We start from the raw sequence: 22,802 nt of genomic DNA on the forward strand, positions 1-22,802 counted from the left end.
AATCAGAAGAACTAGGTTCTGGTTCTGCCACTTATTTGCTGAATGACCTTTAGCATCTGGTTCTTTCTGGATAAAATGTTCTTTCCCTTTAAATTGTATAAATCTTTTGCCTATAGGGTTCCTGTAAGCACCAAATGAGATCATAATTATATTTTACTATTGTGAGTTGCTGCTACTTCAATTATGAAGAAAATTATAAATTTTAAAATACTAGTCAAATTATGACAATTTTGTCACTGGTTCTTGAGAGCAGTTTTATCTTCTTGATTTTAGACAGTATCTATTAATAATAAAGTGAATTTGTATTATCTACCATTTGATGGCTGTTAGAGATAGCCCATTTCTCACCAGATTAATGAGAGAGGAGTTAAAAGTTAGTTATGATTGGTCCATATTTAATAAATAATAGAGCATTGATTGGAAAGAATACACCTCCCGTGCTTTCATTCATTCTTCTATGGTATAAAAGCTTTCTTTTAATAAAGTGGTTAATATGTTACCTCCTGGGTCAGACTCTTGTTGGCTGTACACAGCAAAAGTTCAACATAAATAATGAATCATAGGCCAAATAAGCTACCACCTATATGAAATTTTAGAGAAAACATAAGTCTTATTCTCATTAAGCTCAAAAATCCATTACTTGAGATATAACCTTCCTTTCCACAATTAAAGATGAAGTTGAAATTTAAGTCTTTAGATAACATACAAAATTTTTGCCAAGATGCTAATGTTTAACTGAAGGCATTTTTTGATAACAGCACTTGAGGAAAAGAGTATTAGACACACGCCCTATAAAAGAAGGAAAAAGAGACAAAAACAAAAACAAAAAAAAAGAAAAACAACAACTAAATCTCTTTATTCTTTTAGGTTCTGAGATATTAAACTGGATTTTTTAATGTACTGGTTTTATTTTTTTTTTTAATTGTCCCAGTCAAAATGACTGTTGTGTGAAAAATACAGAAAGAAGTAACTCCTGTCTAAAGTAAATCATCATAATGCTTTCTTGTGTTCTATAATATTTCTCGGTAGCATGTACTGAATAGGAGCTAGGTTGATCTGTTTGTACATTGCTTTTAATTACAGACTTATAAATGAATCTTTGAGGGACCAGCTGTTGGTGACCATCCAGAAGACTTTCACATACACTCGAACCCAAGCTCAGCATCTGTTCATCATCCTCATGGAGTGCATGAAGAAGAAGGAATTGGTATGTAAACAATGTTCCCTGTGAGTGGCGGAGCACTTTCCATGTGCCCTCTGTCTGTTTAACCATTTTCTTGCATCATGCACCATTTCTTCTTTCTGGCCAACCTTACAACTTTCCTCAGGCCCCATTGGCTCCTGTATTTTCCTCCCCTCAGTAGCTAAGACACTACTTTTTCTGCCCAGATTTAATATAGTGTGTTCACAGGGTTTTAGCATCATTTCCTACTGAAGCTCACACGATTGCCTTAACCAAATGAATCGAAGAGATTAAATAGGTTTCCTCCTGGAAAATGCTTTAATTGATCCTCTCTTAGGTTTGGAGTTTCACTTTGCTTGTGAGTAGTGAATCGCTGATGTGCTTATCTTCAAATATCTTAGTGACAGAGGGTCTAGGTTAATATGCTAATCTATACAGGTAGAAAATGGAGAAACCTTCTCAAGGAATGCTAGAAACTTGTGTCGTTTCTGAAGTGTCCTCCAATAGCAACTAAAACACTTCCTACATCTGGGAAAACTATCTTAAAAATGTGATGTAATCACAGAGGCCTTCTGCGAGGGTGAACAGAAATTAAAGAATGAGCTAACATTTACTGAACACTTACTACGTGCCAGGCAGGGTGCTAAATCATTACATGTTTTAACTCCTGCGATGTTTGCAGCTGTCCCAATGAGAGAGATACGATTATCGTTTTAACCTTATAGATGAGGAAAATCAAAACCACTTGATCAGTAAATGAGGAACTAGGATTCAAAACAAGTGGTGTTTAATTTCTGTGGGAAATATTTTTATTCAGAAATGGTCTCATTGAAGCAAATGTAGTGAATCATCCACTCTAGATAGGTTCACAGTAGGTGTCAGCAGGGAGGAATGATTCTCAAAGTCATTTGAGCCCACCTGTTGACAAGGGTGGTAAAGCAGCAGTTTAAAGCAGTTTGAACAGTGGTATTACTCGAGTTTTGCACCATTTCAAGTCTTCACTGGTATCCTGGAACGATTATCTCTGGGGACATCAGGAAGGCATTTCTCCTCCAGAGGGGCACCCAGGCCAGACCTGAAAAGGCTTAACCACAGGGAGATAGATAGGATACAGAGGAACTGGAGCTAGCTGTCTTCAACCAGTTTCCCCACTAGACTGCAAGCTCCTCAAGGCATGGCTGGAATCGTCTGGTTCATTATGGTGCCCCTATGCCTAGGACAATGGCTGGCACACACAGGGACTCATTGATACTGCCATGAGGGATGGAGAGAGGCAATTTCTGAGTTTGAGAAGCCATTAATTCAAGTAAGCGAGCGCCCTCTCTGGAAAATCTCTATGTGACTTTCGTGAGAAGCCTTCCAACAGCTTCCAGATTTGGGGTGAAAGGAGTGGAGGTGAAGAGACTGGGACAACTCCTCGAATCCTTGAATATCCATAGACCTCAGTAGTCTGTCCCTGCCATATAGAGAAGCCAGTGTGTGGATGGGGTTCACAGTCATGGCTGCAGGTGCCTCAAGAGAGCTTCTATCGGCCCAGAGAGTGCTGCTGGCATTCTCCTATCTAGAATGCCGCGCTTCACAGCAGTTCAGCTCAGCCCTTCCTTCGCCCAAGGAGGCACATGAAACCCTGAGCTTCTGCATACCGCCGTATGGATTTTCTTATGGATTTTTTCACAAGCACTGATTTTCCAATACTTATTATGCCAATGCCAACTCTGAAACCTTGTCATAACTATATGTTTCGGCAGTCCTGCAAATTTCCTAGAAAGGCAGTTAGGATTAAAATTCTAGGTAGCAGTTGGAAGTCGTAAAACCAAACGAGGCCGAATGTGCTTTTTCGGGTATTTTCTAGGACTGTTCCCTGGGATTCTGCCTGATCATTGTCATGTTATTTAATCATGGCCCTAGCTGGAAAGGTCAACTGCATTTTAATGTGAGATATTTATTGCAAGATATCTGAGGTGTTCCTAACAGTCTGCTAAAGTATTGTGATCTTAACAAGAAACAAATTGTTCTTATCTCCACATCTGGGCAGAAATTATGATTTTTAAAATTATAAATGTAATTATAATTATTTACATCTTAGAGGGACTATTTATGTGCGTGGACAGTACTAGATGCTTTATGAAGGAGGTGTACATGAGGTAGGCGTTATTTTTCTTCTTTCGAAGGGAGCAAAGGAGGGAACTGAGGCTGGGAGAGGTTGAAAGATGTGTGAACAGCAGGAAGCCACGCTGGGAGGGTCTTGCTGCAGAGCCCAGTTAGCATCTCCTCAACATGCTGCATAGCTTTGCACGCAAAACAAAGAAGCACTGCACAGTGGAGTTCCTCTTCCCTCTTACATCCTACGATTTTCTTTTGATTCTCTTTACAAACTAAGTGGGTCCTAACATTCTCAGGTTAATCGAACCATTGCCAAGTTCAGCTAAGGGATTTGGTTCTGGAGCAAATCTGACATCTTTCTCATCTCAGCACACTAGTAACATATGTAATAAAGAACTTCATTATATATGCATATTTAGCTAGTGAAACACGGGCCCCTGGGCCATGTGGCCTCATGGAAAATATGCACTGGTGGGTGTTTTGCATGAGTACTTTCTACTCACTTTATATAGTTCTTGAAAAAAATCACTTTTCTGCTTATTTCCCACCTTCCGTCAAAACAACATCTTAAAACCTGTCACCTTTTGAGAACATATATCCTCCTAGAAACGAATCCATGAGCTAAATTCCATCATTGTCATTGAGAAAAAAAATAAAAATTAGATAAAAACTATCCACAGCAGCATATTAACTTGGGGGCAAATGTAAGGCATCAGGATGGAGTGTCTCTCTACCTCCTTCCTCCTCAACAGGGGACTGGTGATAAAGCATCTCAGGACCAAGAAAAGAGAGCCCCAAGTGGCAAGCTCATTGTGAAGCTGGTCGTCTGTATGGAAACCACAGAACCTTTTACTTTCAGAGGACAATCAAGTTCCTGCCTCCCTGAGATCCTGTATGGCCTCTGAGCTGCTGCCGACGCCTTCCCCCATCACCACTTCCAACCTACCGGCCTCAGGCTAGGACAGTACATTTGGTCTTGATACCCTATAGTGAAGGAGTACTGGTTAGACTCAGTAAGTCCTACAGTATGTGTGGCCCTAACCTAGTCATGGTGGAGGATGGTACCCGCCTAGCTCCTAGTTTACCACTGTCCATTCCCACACCTGGGAATTACGTCTCCACCCAAAACGGATGCTACTCCAAAATCCAAGACTTAAAATTCCACTCCCACCCTCCAAACACAATCACCCTGCCTCCTATCCCACTACCATCACTTCATTGATGGCAAACTTGAATATCGAGGTTCTCCATAATTCCCTAGCCTGAGATCAAACTCCTAAGATAATCTATGTGGAAACATATTTTAAAGTGTAGCTTTCTTTATCCTGTGCTTAGTTGAGAGTCTAAACTATCTATGCCACTTTTCCCTCATCTGGGTCCTCTCACTTCTCTGTTCCTCAGCCCTGTTTGCCCAATACTTCTCTATATCACTCCCAAAGTTTGGACACTTTGTTCTAATTCAACTAAGTCATCAATAATGCTGGGCAAGCCTTTTATTCTTCTCTAATTGACAGTCTCTTCTGTTCTCTACAATCATTGTTCTAAACCTTTACATTTTAATCCCTTGGCTGCTTCTTGGGGCTTTTGTAATACATTCCACAGTCTTTATGGTATAGTAACATAAGCTTCTTTGTTTCCTAAAGCTGGTTCTCATGTGCAATAACAATTTTAAAATCTGGAAGCAAACATTGCAATTAGACTATTAAGTATGCTGATCCAGTCCATCGATTCAGGGTGCACAGGAATGAAAATACCTGATTTTTCCTTAAACCTCAGCAGACAGAAAGCTTCCAAAGATGCCTATAAACATAGAGACATAGAAAAGAGGTAGTTTAGGAATAATTAGAAGGGACCCAGTATCTACTTTTATTTGGAAGATGATGGACACACAACCTGAGAGGCTAAACTTGAATAATAGGTCACTGTTACATCCTTGCAGCTAAAGCTGTAGCACCTTAATGTTATCACATTCTCACTTGGTCAGAGCACCTTTACACAAAGAAAAGCCAAGGACATAGAAAATGTGCTAGTGGAATAAATGGAAGCAAAGATATTAGGACATCAGATTTGTGTCCTTTTCAGAAACTTCTCTATAGTATTTGACTGTCGGCCTCCTCTTCCCTCTTCAAAGTTCCTTTCCCATGGATTCGATGATGTTAGACTCCCTAGATCCTCTTTCTATTTTCTTGCCATTTCTCTTACAGTTTATTTTCTGCTTCCATTGCTAGTTCCTCTTCTTTCTCTCTATTCCATAAACAAATGTTTAGCAAAGATCAATTCTTGGCTCTTTCCTCTTTTATTCACCATTCTGATTTCAATTATATTTTAAGACAACTCTCAAATGTACAAATACCTAAACTTGTCTTCCTCCAAACTCCTACATTTCACTCTTGCCCATACTCTTATTCTTCCTTGCCTATACTTTATTGCCTATACTCTATTACTATATTCTCCTTACCTGGTCACCTCTAATCCAATATCTCCTCAACAATACATCTTATACAATATAGGGGTTGGCAAACATTTTTCTGTAAAGAAGATGACGGTAAATATTTTAGGTTTTGTGTGCTGCATACTGTCTCTGCCACATTTTTTTTTTCTTTCTTTCTTTGCTTGTTTGACTTTAAACAACTCTTTAAAATATAAAAGCCATTCATTCTCAGCTTACTGGTCATACAAAAATAGGTCTTGGACCAAAGTTTAATCACAATCTATGGTTTCCCGGCCCCTGCTATATAATAACGCTACGCATTTCTTGCTGAAACACAGAGCCAATCACATCATTACTTCAAATGTAAAGTATAATCTTTTGCCTATAGTTCCAATCTTAAATTTCATTGTTTTTTAATGGACCATTCATGCTAACCAAACTAATCTCCTTGCAGTTATTTTTTTAATTTCTTACTTCTCTGCATTTGTTCAAGTTTAAAGCACTGTCTTTAGCTATAACCAATTGCCAAATCCATGCGCATACATGCCCATGTGTGCACACACACATGCATGAACCCACACATCCATACCTGTGATATTCTTCTCTCATTTATTTATAACTCCCTTATGGTACTTATCATTCGTACCCTATTACGTGCCTCTCTATCTTCTCACGTAAGCTCTAAAGAGCAGAATCTATATTTGATTCCTTATTCTGTTTCCCCGTACTCACTCACCCCTAACTGTGCTTAGTAGCATAGCATATATATGGCAGACACTCAAGAAATCTAAATCTCCAGAGCTGATGAACCTCCCCTAGTTACAAAGGAAGGCAACAGAGGGGTGTTGTCTGTGCCTTGCGAATGAGTTTTTGGAGGCCCAACTCTGCTCCCTTCCAATACAGGGAGAGTTATTTGTTTATTTTATGCGGGTATATGCGAAGTGTATGTTGATGCCCTATCATGACTCTCTTACCACATTTGGTAAACTGAGAACAATTCTCTACCTATCTTTTCATAGATTCATAACACCAAGCAAGTATGACTTCTAAACAGATTTCCTTTCTTTTTAAAGATAGACATCCCATCAAGATGTTTCTTGTTTGGAAAAATAGATGTATGCAAGACTCTTAATGCCACGGACAGGGGCCATTAGTGTACCTTGGTGGGTTAGAGTCTCAGCACTAAGTAGGAAATATTGCTCAAGATCCCAGTTCCTCACTGTTCTGGGTTGCTGGGAGAATTAAGCACTTCAGCATGTGTAACAAATGTGAGGCTCCTAGGAAGCACTCAATAATTTCGCTATTGTTACAGTTATTCTGTAAGTAAGTACGGGTACTGATTAGAGTAGACATGTTGTCTACTGTAACCCTTGTTTTTTCTCCAGTCCTAGATAAATTTGTCAGCGAGGCACAATTTTACTTCAGTGACCTGTCATTCCACCTTCAGGTTCCATTTTGCCTCTTTGCTCATCAGAGAGTACAGACCAGAGGGAGCGTACATAGCCTGCCAGGTGATAGGGAAGGAGCAAGTCAACACCTTCCCTAGTTAACATCAAGAATCAAACAAGCACAATAGATCTCCCATATGGTCATGAGGGGGAAAAAGCCTAAAATCATAGAGTCATGTAGCAAGTTTAGAAAACAGTTCTCTCTAATACAGTTTTTTGGAGAGAAATAAATTCTCTTTAAGATCAATGCTGAATTGTACCTAGATTCTTTTAAGTTTATTTGAATATCATCTTAACATAATTTATGAAGTTCAAACATTTTAAATGATATAATGGAAAGAGGATATATAACAAGTATTGCTCCATTAAAAATGTTTTCCATATTAGTTCTCAACACACCGTGGGTTGCAGATTAATTTTTGGAAGTTCTGAAACTCTTTACATGATTAGAATATCGCTGTTCTAGGAATAAGGATGATGCAGACTTTAGAGTCAGTTTGCCTGGTTTCAAATCCCAGAACTGCCATTTATTACACATAACAATGGGCAAGTTATTTCCTCTTGAGAGGCTGTTGTTTTCTCCTCCAGAAAATTTAGTTAATACCAATATTTATATTATGGGGTTACTTAAAAGAATTAAATAAGTCAATATATGTCAAGAGCCTAATAAGCACTCAATAATAAATACTTTTACTGTAACGATGATGATGATGTCTAGTATCAAATAACATGACATAAAAAATGATCTTTAATAAAGAAATTTAATGTCATGTTATGTTATTTGATACTACAACCAACCTTGCTGAGGTCAGTATTAGCTTCACTATTTTATAGAGGGAAACCAAGACTCAAAGACTTAAGTGACAAGCCCAAAGTCATGTAGCTAGTTAGTGGCATCCCCAAGTCTTGAACCAAGAGCATCTTTCTACAAGTCCTAGACTCTTTTTACCATATTTCAATTGCTTCCAAAGTCTAAATATTAAGTGTGACCAAGTTAAAAATGTCTTTAAGGTAGAAGCCCATTTTCTCTCTTATTCCTGGAATAATCATAATGAATAGTCATTAAATTTTGAGATTCCTAGAGAAAAAAAAAATACATTGTTGGTTGGTATTCCTGAAATTCCCTCCACCACTATGCGGCAGTCATTATATTCCTACAAGGACAATGTAAACACAGTGACCAAATCACTTGATCTTTCCACATCAAGGGCAAACTAAAATTATTCTTTTCCAGCATAATATTTTAATCAGGTTAACAAGAAGCCCAAAATTAGACATCAACTTACCCTGTTCTTCTCACAAAATATTTATTGAAATGAAAAAGAAGAAATTTGAAGAAAAGGCCACTTTCACATTTGTTTTTGCCAAGACAACTAATAATAATAGCTTTCATCTTATGATATATAAGGCATAATAATGCCTTATATGGACAAGTTCTGGCACTCCTCGTGTCATTTGAGCTGCACAACAATGGGACAAGAATTATGTCTATTTTTCAGCTAACTGGAAAAATTAAACAAATTGGAAAAGACTAGAGAAATGTACAGAAAATGCTCTTTTGATTTTCAACCTATCAGATTCTCTCTCATAACCAACAAAAATGAATAGAATTTTAATGCCCCTGACCTTTTTCAGCCATATTTATCAAAAAAATGTTAGTAGATTAGAGATAATAGAAAAACATAGAAAATATACTCTTACATTGGTAAAAATAAATAAAAATAATACAGTAACCAAAATATAAACAATATATAAAAACAAGCATATTATTTTATTTTATTTGCTTTAAGAGCTTACTTACTATATAATTTGCATGACAATTTGTTTGAGTTCCAACTCTAAGAAAGTATTCCTGCAGACTGGAGTGATTCAGAGACAGTACATCTTGCCTGCACTCTGTGTTCCCACTCTGCTTCTTGAATCCAGGATCTTATCATGCCCACCTAGACCATCAGTCTCTGCTCGGAGTCACAGCCCCAATTCTCTCTATTCTAACCAACAAACGATCACTGAATGGCTCATTTAAAGAGTAACTCTCATAATATAACCACCCACCCAATCAGAAACCCCCATTGCCCTCACTAGTGTTTCCAAGGAATCCTGATTGCATATGAGATCGTTTCAGGTGATATGCAAATTAGTACTTTTACTTTAAGAGGTATGTTTTTATTTGCCTATATATTAGAAATAATAATAACAGAAAACCGTAGATATTAAGCCTAAATAAATACAATTTTTAAAGGGGAATCAATTTAAAGCAAAAATCTCTATGTGAGAACTTTCTACTCACAGAAATTGTTGAGTATTGTTTAAAAACCTCCTTCCAATTTCAACTCTCATATTCAAATCATTTCCAGACTCTGCTTCCTACCACATCTTCATGATGGGTAAAGGTGAGGAGAGAGAGAATGCTGAACAAAAACACTTTTTCCGTTTTAAATTTACCTTAGTTCTCTAACTCTTTCCCAGTAAGTTTCTTTAACTAAAGGTTGTAGGACTAAAATTTTAAAATCATGGTTCCAAAATAGATAGATATTTCCCAGCTTATTCCTTGCTTTTCTTCTAATTACATAAAATTTACTCAAACCTGTAAATTTTGTTATGTCTTCGACCCATAGTGTCTGCCATAGGACAAGGGGAGTAGAGGGTTGATGAAGAAATAAATGAGAAAGAGCCATAGAGGCAATTTATATGTTTAAGTTATTTGTGAACCAGGTGTCTGCTTTCTCTTCCATATTTATATGTTTAAGTTATTCGTAAACCAGGTACTTACTGCTTTCTCTTCCATGCTAATCAATGTGTATAAAATACCTCCTATCATTTAAACTCATTTACCCACACTTCCTTCTATATTTATATTTATGCTTCTTCTTATTAGATGTGAGGCTCAGTAGATGTGAGGCTCAGTAGATGAATACATTCATCAAATTCCAAGGTTTCAGCCAGCGCCATTAGCCTGCTATTGATTACATGTTGCCCAATATATCATTCTCCCAGTTTATTATCTGCCTTCACTGAACCCAAACCTTGACCTGAGAAAATTATCCTAATTGGGGAAGACAAATATGCACTGCATAAAAGATTATTGCTGCTACTATTATCTCTATCTTTGATCTTTGGGTTTTACCTGCTTTACTTGGCCATCTTCTCCTTCCAAGGGAATTTAAAGTTTTACCTCCTAATTCCGTTCATTTTAAACATTATTTTTTTTCCTTTTCCTCTCTCATCTGGTCTTTTCTTTCTTGTAATTTTTTATTCTACTGCCCAATCCCACTGTTTGTTATGAGCACAGAACTATCGGTTATGGGAGCCAGTGCTCAGGCATTGTTTTAGGACTGATCTGTCATCTTCTTTTCCATAATGATATGACGAACACTTCATTCACTCCTATCTTTGTGGGCTATACCATTGGCCTGTGGCACCCACATGACTGTAGTTTCCTTTTCTTCCTTCTCCTTCTTTTTAATGCTTAGAAATGTAGACACACACACACATACACACACACACACACACACACACACACACACACACAAAAGGAGAAGAAAAAGAAAAAAGAAATTTAGACACATGATTCATAGAAGCATAGGAGTTTGAGGTGTTAAGAAATGACACAGCAGTGGTTCTCAACCCTGGCTGCACATTTGAATTACCTGAGGAGCCTTAAAAACTATTGATGCTTGGATCCCACTCCTAGAGATTCTAATGTAATTGCCCAGTGTGAAACATGTTAAAAGCTCGCCAGGTGGGACATCCTAACATAGGGAACTTCTTGCTTCTGCACCATTACCACTTACACATTCTATTTTCTTCTGTGCTTTGGGGCCTAACGAAGGTCTGGCATAATTTGTTACAAGGAAAGGGGCTTAAATTTCCTGAAAAATAAAGCAAAATTTTAATTATATGAAACTTCTCATTTTTTAAAGATACCACCAAATGAAGTATCATTATATATTGAAAGTAGGCCTGCTGGGGGCTGGAGCAGAGAAAGAGCATAATTAAGTGGAATTGGCCCTGACCAAATTGACCTGATGTTGCGATCACACTCTTCTCCAAACACTTGGCCTTGACTTTTAACAAGTGGTGAGAATGAGTGTTGGGGCTTCACTACCATATTGTGGGCTCCCTGTACAGGCCAAATGATTAGTCATTCAATAATAAAAGATAGACAAGAAGGAGAAGGTGTCACTAGTAGAGTGAAGGGAAGAGAAGGCGGGAAGTGGAAGAGGAGGGGAGAAGAAAGAGTAAATCAATACCTACCTTGCCAGTAGCTTTTTAAAATTTCATCTTCCCCACAACACAAAGAGACAGGTAATCTTGTCCCTAATTTTACAGCCAAAAAATGTGTTAGGAGAAAGTAAATCATTTGCTTGAGGTCGCTCCACTAGTAAGTGGCATGATCAGGCCTATTCTGACTACTCCCATCTTATATCATCATTCGTTCAAGGACTACTGTCCTAATTTTGAAAAGCAAAGGATGCAGACTTTTTAAATATGAATGAAATAAAGTTTCCTAGCTATTTCCCTCCAGCATGGTCCAGGTGTGAGGAAGGGCCCATCCTACCCAGGGGAGAGGAGGCTTATGTCCCTCAGCCCTCAGAGTGGGGACAGTCTGACTTGGGACCTAAGAAATGGAGTTTCAGTTTCTCTGGCAGCCTGTTGGCCTCCAAGGGGACCCAGGTCAAGGGGAAAACAGACATTCCACCAGCAGGTTGTAACAGGTGCTGCCTGAATTTCGAAACTGGAGTGTGAGTCCTTTTACTAGACTTCTCAGGAAATGGGCTGGAGGACTTCTGTGGTGGAGCAAATGAGGAGAACAAGTTTGATTCTCATGGGGAAAAGCAGAGCATTTACAAAAGCCCACCATCTCATCTAACAACACTAAGAAACAATCAAATGCTAATGATTCAAATATACTATGCAGGCAAACTACTGCACTTCAAAAAAAAAAAAAAGATAGCACTTCATTTCCAAAACTGTAGAAGATAGAATGGTAACCAAAGAGAGAAATCTTTTACAAGATAGCATTTTCTTGGGGTTGGGGTCTGGGGAGTAGGGGACACAATAGCAGACTCTCAAGAGATATTATTCCCTAGAAATGACTACCAGTACTTTCCCACTAAGTCTCTTTTCTTCTTGTTCCAGGACTGGCCTCTCATCTCAGCCACTTTGGTCTTCTCTCAGTACCTCAAACACCCCCCAAATCTTCTTTGGTCTTGAACAGTTACTTAAATTTTTCCTTCCGCCTGAAACCCTTTCCCACCAGTCTTCACATGGCTGGCTCCTTCTCATTCTTCATTCTCAGATTGAATATCACCTCCTCCAGGAAGCCTTTCTTGACTACTCTATATAAAGCAGTTCTCCCTTTCATTACACCATTCATTTCCTAATGGCACTTATCACACTTTGCAATTCTCTCATGTATTAGTTTTGCATGTGTTTTTGTCTACCTGAAACTTTAGCTTCTACGAAGGCATATCTGTCTTGTCCAACATGTCACACATCTCTAGATACAAAGTAGATCCTCAATTAAAATATTTGCTAAATAAATTAACAAATGATGCCCAGGTCTACTGTGTCTGATGCTATATTTTCTCCTTATTCTCATTTTTATAATTATTATTTAGGTTGTGATGTATTTCAGACTCTATGCTAGGCATTTTGCTCATATTTCATTTATGACTCAAAACTCTATGTGATAGGTGTTATTTCTCCAATTTTGCAGGTTAAGAAATAACAGTTTGAGAAATTAGATTTTTTGCCTAAGGCAACATTATAACTGAAATAGTCAGGATTCAGGCACAGATGTGTCTAATTTTAAAAGTTTTGCTTTTCACTCTGTGACAACATCTGTAAGGGAAAAAAGAGAGAGTATTAGGGAGAATGGATAATCTATCCAAAGAATTGAAAAAAAATACTTCTCGTTTACCTTTCTTCCTCTCCCTTTATTTGTTCATTCTTTCTCCCCAGGCCTCTATTTCACATTGCCAAAAACATGCATGTTCACTGGCAGGAAACACAGAGAAATAATTTGTATCAAAGATAGTGCTTTCTGAAAACCCTGAAGTCAGAAAGCCACTCTGAATGGTGAGCTCCTTTTCCATGGCTCTCACAGAAACCTCTCATAATACCTATATTTCCAGAGAATCGATGTGGCAGACCTCAATACACCACACTCAGCCCCTGAACCTTCAGAAAGATGCCCCTGGAATGTCTGAATGCTCTAGAGAAAGGGAACAGTAGCCAGGTAACATACCTACCAGCACCCCCAAAACTCAGGACTCACAAGAACCAACTTGCAAATTCCATTATGGACAAAAATGGTGGCATGGTGATAGAGGAGAGAACCCCAATCCTGACACAGATAGAGCTTGAGATTGCCAGAACTTGCCACTGGCTTATTTGTGGCTTTAATGCCCATGTTCCAACTCTGCCTAAGACAAAATGTTTCTCGACAACCCGATTTCTAACCAGACCTCAACCATCTGCCATCCATGAGCCATAATCTCTTTGTCTTCCTCTTTCATTGGTCCTCAGAAGCTCTCCATCCCCACTGCAGCTGTTCTGTCTCTTTCTGAGAGTCAATTCTGTCACTCTGCCAGCTTAGCAATACTTGGTAGCTTTCTTAGCCCCACTAGGATAAGCAGAAAGCTCAGAGAGGAAAATTTTCTAAACCTGTTTATAACATGCCAACAAACTCCCAGACACCCCATGGGCACGGGCACACAGAGGGGTGGGAAGCAAAGCAGATGCCAGGCACAGCACACATCATCACAAACAAACATGAGCATATGAAATCAAAGCTCAGGGCAGAAAAATCCAAGTAGGAAATGCATCTCTTTTGAAAGCCAAATCATCACACATGCCAACAAATTATTAGCATTGAACAGAAGCCCAGGAACTGCTAGAGGCATCCATGGGGTGGACTTCAGCTTAGAACATTCATTCACATTCCACTTAGGGTCCACTTCTAAGTCACACAGGGCAAGGTAAACTCTGTCTGTTACCTGCAGTAGTCTTGTCCACCAAACTGCTTTTGCAGTATTCATTCCACAAACATTTATTGAGTGCCTGCTACATTCTAGGCTCCATTCTGGGAGCTGGGGATACAGCAGTACCTGCCCTTAGTCAGCCTATATTTCAATGAAGAAGAGATAGTAAAGAAATAATAAAACAGATATATAGAAGGATGGAGAATATGATCTTGTACTAATAAATTAAGGACTACAAAGATTAAAAACTCACCACCAGATTTAGCAACATGGAGTTCATTGGTGACCTTGGGAAGTACAGTTTCAGCGGTGCTATGATAGAAAACCCTGAATGGAGTGCATTCAAGAGAGAATGAGATTGCAAAGAGTGGAGACCCTGAGAATAGAAAATGGTTTGGAGTAATTTTTCAATAAAGGAAAAAATGGGGAAGAAGATGGAGGAGACCAGAGATAAAGAGATGATATCACGACGATTCTTGTCCACAAAAAAAAAGTGTGTATATCTATATCTATATCTATATGAATATATATAAGCATGCCATGGCCTTAAATATTTATCCTATCTAATATTGAAAACACCAGACGGAGATTTCAGCAGTTATCTTTATTCTCTTCGAAAACCAAGAGAAATGCCATCAAAATACTTGGGGCCTGGGGGCCACTGAGGAATCAAAGAGGCTCAAATAATAATGATAATGTTTAAAAGCTGCCATTTAATGGGCACCTTTGGGTACTAGGCAAATATATGTCTGTACATTCCCCTCTCTCATTTAAATCTGAAAGCCACCATAAAAAGTAGGTATTACTGTCAACTTTCCTCTCTAAAGCTTAGAGAGGTTAAGTAATTTTAAGTAATTTGCCCAAGGGATACAGAGTTTTGGATCGGCATTAAGATTTGAATCCAGACTTGTTTTTTAAAAATCTTGTATTCTTTCCACTTCTCTCTTCTAATGTGAGAACAGGCTTTTAACTCTTCAGCCTGAATATCTTACCTTCAAATGACCTGATTAGGTGGAATACACAGTTTAGATGATCTCTAGGTCTGGCACTGCTTTTCTTGAATTCTGTGATTCATTTACACAGAAGTTTCTTTCATATTTTAAATTAATTTTTATATTTTTTACAAATTAATTTTACATCTCTAAGTGAACAATCATCTTGGACTTGATTTTTAATGTAGCTTTAATCCAGTTCGTTTTTCCATTGTGAAAATAATATATTCTAATTAAAAATGTTTAGTGTAGAAAATTTAGAGACCACCAGGAAAAAAGTAGGAAAAATATCACTCACAGCCCTTAAGCATAAGAAACTTATGTTAAATTTCCTTCTAAGGTATTTTTTTTTCTATGAGTTTTAAGATCTGTTTTCTTTTGAACACAGTCATAATTGTGTACATGTTTATACAGTAAGATTTTTCATTTAACATTAAAACACTTGTATTTTTTTTCATGCTATTTATAAAATTTTTTAGGGTTATAACATCATTATTTCATAGTGAAATTCCCCCACTGAAAACATTAAGGTTAAGTTTTAAGGTCAAGAAAAGATACAGATAGTAAGCCTAAACCCTCCAAGCCATGCTTTTAGAAAAAAGTAGGTATCTGATTATAAGAACACCCAAGTCACTGCTACTAATAGCTTCTTTCCCCATTTATACCTTAGTTTTCAAAATTGCTTTCTATACGGGAGCTGCCTGCACAAGTATATACTTTAGGGTCACCCTATTAATCAATGTTATGACCCTATTGAAAATACTTGAAAAAACTTTGGATTTAGAACATGTCAACCCCACATCTGCCTAACAAAGCCCTCCCTAGCCATTAAAATGTACATGAATGCTATTTATAGGCATCTCATAAGGATTGCACAGTATTCCAGTATTTGAACAGAGGATTGTTAAATATTATAATGCAGAGATGATCCTTACTACACGACGCTTTTCACTCTTGAAGTTTATATAGTACAATTAATTCAAATTCATTTAATGTCCAAGCATTTTGTTGAGCAATTTGCTGAGTTGGTGAGTGGACTCTGAGTCATCATGGAATTTGAGGTAGTCAAAGCCTGCTGGAGAACCTTGGTCCCCTGAATACACAGGTTGTGCGAAGGGGCCATAAGATAAGAAGAAATTGCATGACAAAAAAGAAATATGAAGACCCAGCTTCTGCTCGACATCTGTGACGAATGCAGCCTTTTACTGATGGGCGCCTGCCAGTCCTGCCTTGTTCCCATTTGCATTCTCCATGAATGTGGCTATAATGCCGGCCTCTGTAAAAGTTTCATTGTAAGTCTCCTGCTTCCTGGATGTCATACATGAACAAGGTTACTTACATACCAGCTGTTGACTAACAAAACAGTGATCTATTATTAAAGAGGTCTTGGGTCACTACACAGAGTATTCTTCGCATGCCAAAAAAAAAAAAAGCTATATCAGAGGCAATGTTAGAAACCAGCTGGAACCACCAAGGAGAATCCCCTTTCATTCTCTCTCCTGCGAGGGGGATTTTTCCTTTTGTCTTTCTTTTCCTTTTGAATTGTTTTGCAAGCGGTATTACTGATAAACCTATGTCTGATCAGAAGTGGTTCATTTTGTAAAATGTCATTGAAATTGAACTACTAACGAATAATATTTTTTCTTCTTTTCTGGACTCTTGTTCCCCAGAAAAATCGTATCTTCTTGACAGCTTTGTCTCTCACCAGTATTTTTTAAAATACTTTTTCTATGCATTTAGGAGCAAGAAATGTAGCCCTTAGATTTTGGTGACCGAAAAATACTGAGAAATTAAGAGAAAAAAAAAATGTCTTTTTCAAGAGAGGACATACTGACTAGCTCAAAGCTTATATTAAGCAGTTCACTGCCCCCATGACTAACCTATATTCTGCACAGAAGGATATTTGAGAAAGAGAACAACTACTTGGGGAGTGAAGGATTTGCAGTAGCAGTTGCTGGAACAACTGGCTCTCAGCCTGTCCAAACGTTCTCCCAGATTTATAGCATAAAATTATTGTATCACAATGAGCCTCCAGGGAGCTGAAACGACCAATGGACAAACTGTCCTACTTCCTGTTTAAGGCTGAGCTGGATCTCTCTCTCCTTCTGGATCCCTAAGCATTCAAAACTAGGCCAAATTTTTAAGCCCCTAGGGGAAATTACCTGCTTATTATCATTTCATCATTCTGGCATTGTAAAAAAAAACAAACAGAGAAGTCATTTACATGCAATGTAAATGAGCAAAACAGAACAGTTGTTCTGCTTGTTTCCCGCCACAGGTTCTTAATACCTCAGGGTAAATTTTTATTTGTATTAAATGCTAACCACACCCACTCATCTAGGATATCAGTTACTTCACAGAAGTTGAAGGACAGAGCAGCAAAGGATCCTCAAGAGAAAGAAACTATAGGGGTCATTGAGATTAAATCCACCTGTTCAGTTTACAGATTAGGAAATTAGGACTTTGAATAATAATAGCAACAGAATTTACTGAACACCTCTGCATTTTCCAGGCCTGGAAGCTAGTTCAGTTTCTCCAAGAATATGCCAAGGTCTTTTCTGAGTGTACTACATACATTAATTTACTTTTCTCATAATAACTTACAAGGAAGATATTACTGTCATTGTCTGTAAAACAGATGACTTGCTCATATCCACAGAGCCAAATAAGTGGCCTAATATATTATATGGTTATATATTATTATATTATCTATAACATTTATTTATGTGATAACATCACATGTTAAAATAAAATAGTTTATATAATAATCAATATTATATCAAAAATTATAAAAATCCACTTTTCTAAAAGATTCTATGTATCAAGTATTCTATTCAAGAGTATTGTAATAACTCCATTATATCTTGGTAAAGGAAATCAAGAAAAAATAATGTGCCATATCCCACATAATAAACATCCTCTCATTTCATTAGATATTGAAATGAAATACCAATGTTGCATATGTTCAGAAAATACCTATCGAATCAAAATCTGAAGCTCACTCTTTGAATCAAAACAGTGGCTCATATGGGTCCAGATACCATATATTCAAAACTAGAATTTAGACTAGATGGCCTTGGCTGTGAGCTGACAACTGGACAGAATATTTGAAGTAGGGATGATTCTGGAAAATTCTATTTGTTGAGTCAGTGTATGTGTGTAATGTCCGCATGTAATGTGTATATCTGGTGTGCGTCAGTGTATGATGTAGAATAAACATTTCTTTAACTTGTTTGATACTTTAGTCAAACATTTATAAAATTTAAAACTCGGAACTGTAGTTAAAGCTCAATAAAAATTTGAATCAGAGAGCAGAGTATACAATATTTTGCACAGGTCAGAATAAGTAAGTTACCAGTGACGCCCTGGATTTCATCCTAGTTCCAGAAATGCCTCCTTTCCTCATCCATTTAACAAATATAGGCTCATTCACTATAAAACGTTCTGTTTGGGACACTTGATTCAGAAAGCTACATAAATGTGCTTTTCCTTTAAGGGACTTACGAGTTCCTTCCCAGCTTTTGTCACATTGGCCTAGGTGGTTCTGTGATTGCTGAGTGTGCTCAATGAAGTAGTACTTGAAGGCAATTGAAACCTCAGCCTGATTGGGCCTATGACAGTAGCCAGTCTACTTGAAATTACAAGCTGGACTCCTTGAAATGAAACTTGTCGTGCCCAGCAAAGCAGTTGACTGCCTGTCACATCTGGGAATTCTTGGAGAAATTGAACTAGCCTGACAGATAGACTCAAAAACCAAATAACCCAGAAAATGTTCCTGAGCCTTCCCTCCTTTGCAGCATTAAGAATGCTGGTGGCCCTGGGCCGTCTTTCTCATTAGCTCCTGATGGAATGGTGGCCATGCATTAACTGGCCTTTTTTAAAAAAAAATGATGAGATTCTTGATAAGATATTGTCTTAAATAATTAAAGGATTTGTCATTCACATGACATTTCTTCTTTTGAAAAAAAGAAAAAAGAAAAGAAAATTCTTCCCATTGCCCAATTTATTTTAGGGACTACCTCACTTCTGTCAAGTCTTAGGGCCGTGGAGTTATAGTATGCTTGAACTTGTCCTTACCTGCTCTTTCAAATTGACAATATAATTATTAAGAGCCATTAATGGTGGGTCAAACAGACTTACTAATAAAAACTAGGTTTCTCTTTTCTAAAATGTGAATAAGAATAAAACCTGATTTTTTTTTAAGGAATTAGAATTCTCCATTGTACCTCATAAAAACCCACTAATTTCCTTTTCATTCAGAAATCCAGGGAGCCATTGAGCAATATATAATTTTGTAATTTTTCCCTATGGTTAAATTTAGTTTCATTTAGCTGCTAATATAGTCTATTATTTCTTATTTTAAACAACTTGTTCAAAAAAAATGTCTCTCTTAGGCACATTTTTATCATCATCTAAAAATTATATTTGCCCTTTTAACTTTGAGCTGAACTTCATCTAGCTATTCCAGAGAAATAAGTATCTAGAATCATAGCATCATTAAAGTTTAGTAAAGAGTCAATTACATTATATCTACCCAATTATCTTAAAACATGAGGTAAAGGGCAAGTGATTCTAAATGTAGCACAGTACATAAATATATACAATATATACGTAGATATAATAATATACATATTAACCAGGAGCCTTGAAATAGGTCACTGTGCAAGTAATTGTGCTGTCACTTTAAAGGCTCCTAGTTATATATATATGCTTATATATTTATTTGCTTATACATATAAATATACATACGCACAAAAGCACCTAGTTAATATGTGTGCGTATATAAATATGGTATGATATGATGTACATATCAGCTAGGAGCCTTTAAATATATATATATGTATACAAATATACATATATATATTTATTTATTTATTTCTAGGTCCTTATGCAGGGCTTAGCACTTTAAAAGCACCTAGATAATATTTTTGGAAGGTACGAAAGAAGGAAGGGTGGAAAGGAATGAAGAGAGGTAAGAAAAAGGAGACTGAAAATGTAACCAAAAGAAATGTAGAGTTCGAATTAGAAGGGGACTCAGCATTCTAATATTTCTTGAAAGTTCCCATGCCTCTTATCCATACATAATTTTCAAGCTCAGAGATGTTTTGCTGCAGTGGACTGATAAGGGAGAGGTGAAAAAGGAAAGAAATATCTCTCACTGATGTCTAGAAATTAATAACAAAGTGACAGACTCAAAGACAGGTGCTGGACAGAAAATAATTACATTCTACTTTGTGCCACTGTTACCGTAATTAAATGCAGTAGCTTTATAATTGATAGCTAAAATTATGCACCATTTCATGCCATTCTACCATACTTGTTTTTTGGAGAGGGATTTGACTTTCTTATGCAGGTTGCTTTATTCATGCTTGTTCTACTTCTGAGCATCTAAGGAATTCTCTACTTAAAAAGCAAAAGCCCATAGGAGCTGATGATCAATGATAAAATCTGTTTGAATAATCTAGCCAATCAGTAGGTTTTCTTGCCAAAGCAATAGAGAGGAAGTTCAAGACTGGTAGTAACCCTGTCTCTTTCTTTGTGTTCAAGCTTTTTTAATTCTTTTCTATAAGTTGATAATTTTACAGGAAATAAGAGGAGATGAATTCAGAACTTTAGCGAGCAAAAGGAAGAATCACTAAGAGTCATGATTGTTTTCTTCTAGTGGACTTTTCCTTTGAGTCCATTGAGTAGAGGTATGCACTGCATAAAATAAGGAGAAATGAGGCTCCAGTGACAGAGCAGCTGGTCAATGTGTCCTGAGAGCTCTTAGCCTCCAGTGTGACCAACCGGTTCTGCTGTTCCACCTGTTCTCTCAGCAAGCTCTGGAAAGAAGTGATCAAAGACATGAAATATGGAACACTACCTTCTAACATCACTATGGCTTCCATTCATTTTCCTTCTGTTCCTCCATAGAACAAGGAACCTCTGATAAGTCAACCAGCAGAATGAGTGGGAGGCCTTCAGCAGTTTAGTATTTGCAAGTGCAGCATGGGAATTCGAGCTACATGACCTTGAATAAATTACTTTACCTTTTTAAGCCTCAGGTATCTCTACTGAAAAATAAGAATAATAATACCGGGGTCATTGGAAGGATCAAGTGAGAGTTATACATGTACAATGTTTAAAGGGATGCTTACACACCACAGCTGCTATTGTCATTATTAAGTGCTCGCTTCTATTCTCACCTTAGGCAGATGTGTTTATTTCACTCAGCAACTGCTCTCCATAAGAGTCTAGAAATGTCCGATCCTTAACTCCCTAGTAGCATAAAGCGCAAATAAAATTAATTAGAAAAGTCTCCTGCCTATAATATGAGAATATTTAATTTATCTAAAGATCTCTTATAAAGAAACTTTAACTACTCAGAATGAGAAAGTAAGAAATAAATTTAAAAAAAAAAAAACATATTTGAGTGCCAACATCGATATCAGACAATCTGTGCACTGCATTCCACACAGTCATAGGCATTAAATGCCATAGAAACTACTGCTGTTCTGCTTGATTTTGGTCTGGTATTCCTGTCTGTTGCAATTAGAAAGTAGGGAGACATAATGAATGAGGATTGTAAGAAGAGTTAGAATGTAGAATCAAGAACCTATAAATAGCAGATGAGTGAATTCTAAACGTGAGCAGTCTGTGATCATTTAGAGCAAGCCAAACAGCCTTTCGTTTCTTGACAGTCCATGAGAACATCACTAAGTCACACCAAAAGGAAACCATGGATTCTCATTTTATTTAATGTTGTTTAAAATGACAAATGTGTCTGTTACATTTTAGAAAAATTTCCATCTAAGAGAATTCACTTGATTTTAAATGTCATTAAGGTATAACCCACACTTAGCCTGAAAACTGACTTCCATAGAACATTTCATTCTTTACTATCTCCAGATAAAATAGACATCATTGTATACCTGGACAATTGAGGGAGTAGGGATATGGGAAAAAATGCTAGCATTTGACTGAAGTGGTATATAAAAAGTCAAACATTTTTCTGACAGTTATTTGTGGGAAAAGCAATGCTGGTTGAAATGTACATTCTGCCATCCAAGAGAACCACGCTCAAACTGTATAGAGTCGCTTTCTGGAACAATGGTGAACATACTTAACATTGTCCCATCACATGACTCATGAGACCACCGTATGTATGTATCTGTGTGCACATGCACATATCTCTTTATCGTTGTGATAGGCAGGTGGATGTATGTAAAACATCCCTCTATTTTTGTTCTCCAAAGAGAGCAAATTGATGAGAGGTTCTGTTCTTAGTCTTGGGGTTCTCCATGTACACACACATTGCTCCATGGCAGTTATAATCTAAAAATTTGTTGGCAGCCTCTACGTTTTGCCAAATACTTCCCTTTTCCCACTTTTCAGAATCTCCCCAGGGCTTTGGTGTAGCTCTAATCAAAGGCATTTTAACAAAGAGCTTGTTCTTTTTGCTCACCATTGCAAAGGTTTTAAGGGCACGTGGGCAGCAGAGACTATTCATTTTGGTTTTACAACAGGGCAGAATACTGCCTCAGTCACCTCTTACACTCCAGGGTGCTGCCCTGTGCTTATGTTCAAACTTGTCAGTCAAAAAATAAAAGTTGATAAACTCATCACCTTCCCCCAAATCATCCTGCCTTCCCTATTTTTGTCAAGAGTAGTCCCATG

At 37.4% G+C, this 22,802-nt stretch overlaps 1 protein-coding gene across 7 annotated transcripts in view; it reads left to right on the top strand.

The window, feature by feature from the left end:
- The window catches only part of TRPM3 (transient receptor potential cation channel subfamily M member 3), a 512,305-nt gene that overhangs the window by 339,479 nt on the left and 150,024 nt on the right, over positions 1 to 22,802 (top strand). For all 7 annotated transcript variants that reach the window (XM_011371276.2, XM_011371290.2, XM_023537349.1 and 4 more), the window contains one exon: positions 1,084 to 1,207. In XM_011371276.2, the coding sequence (XP_011369578.1) occupies positions 1,084 to 1,207 (124 nt within the window). The remainder of the gene's footprint in view (positions 1 to 1,083; positions 1,208 to 22,802) is intronic.

The sequence above is a fragment of the Pteropus vampyrus genome, unplaced genomic scaffold, assembly GCF_000151845.1.
Source record: "Pteropus vampyrus isolate Shadow unplaced genomic scaffold, Pvam_2.0 Scaffold186, whole genome shotgun sequence".
Taxonomy (NCBI): Eukaryota; Metazoa; Chordata; class Mammalia; order Chiroptera; family Pteropodidae; genus Pteropus; species Pteropus vampyrus.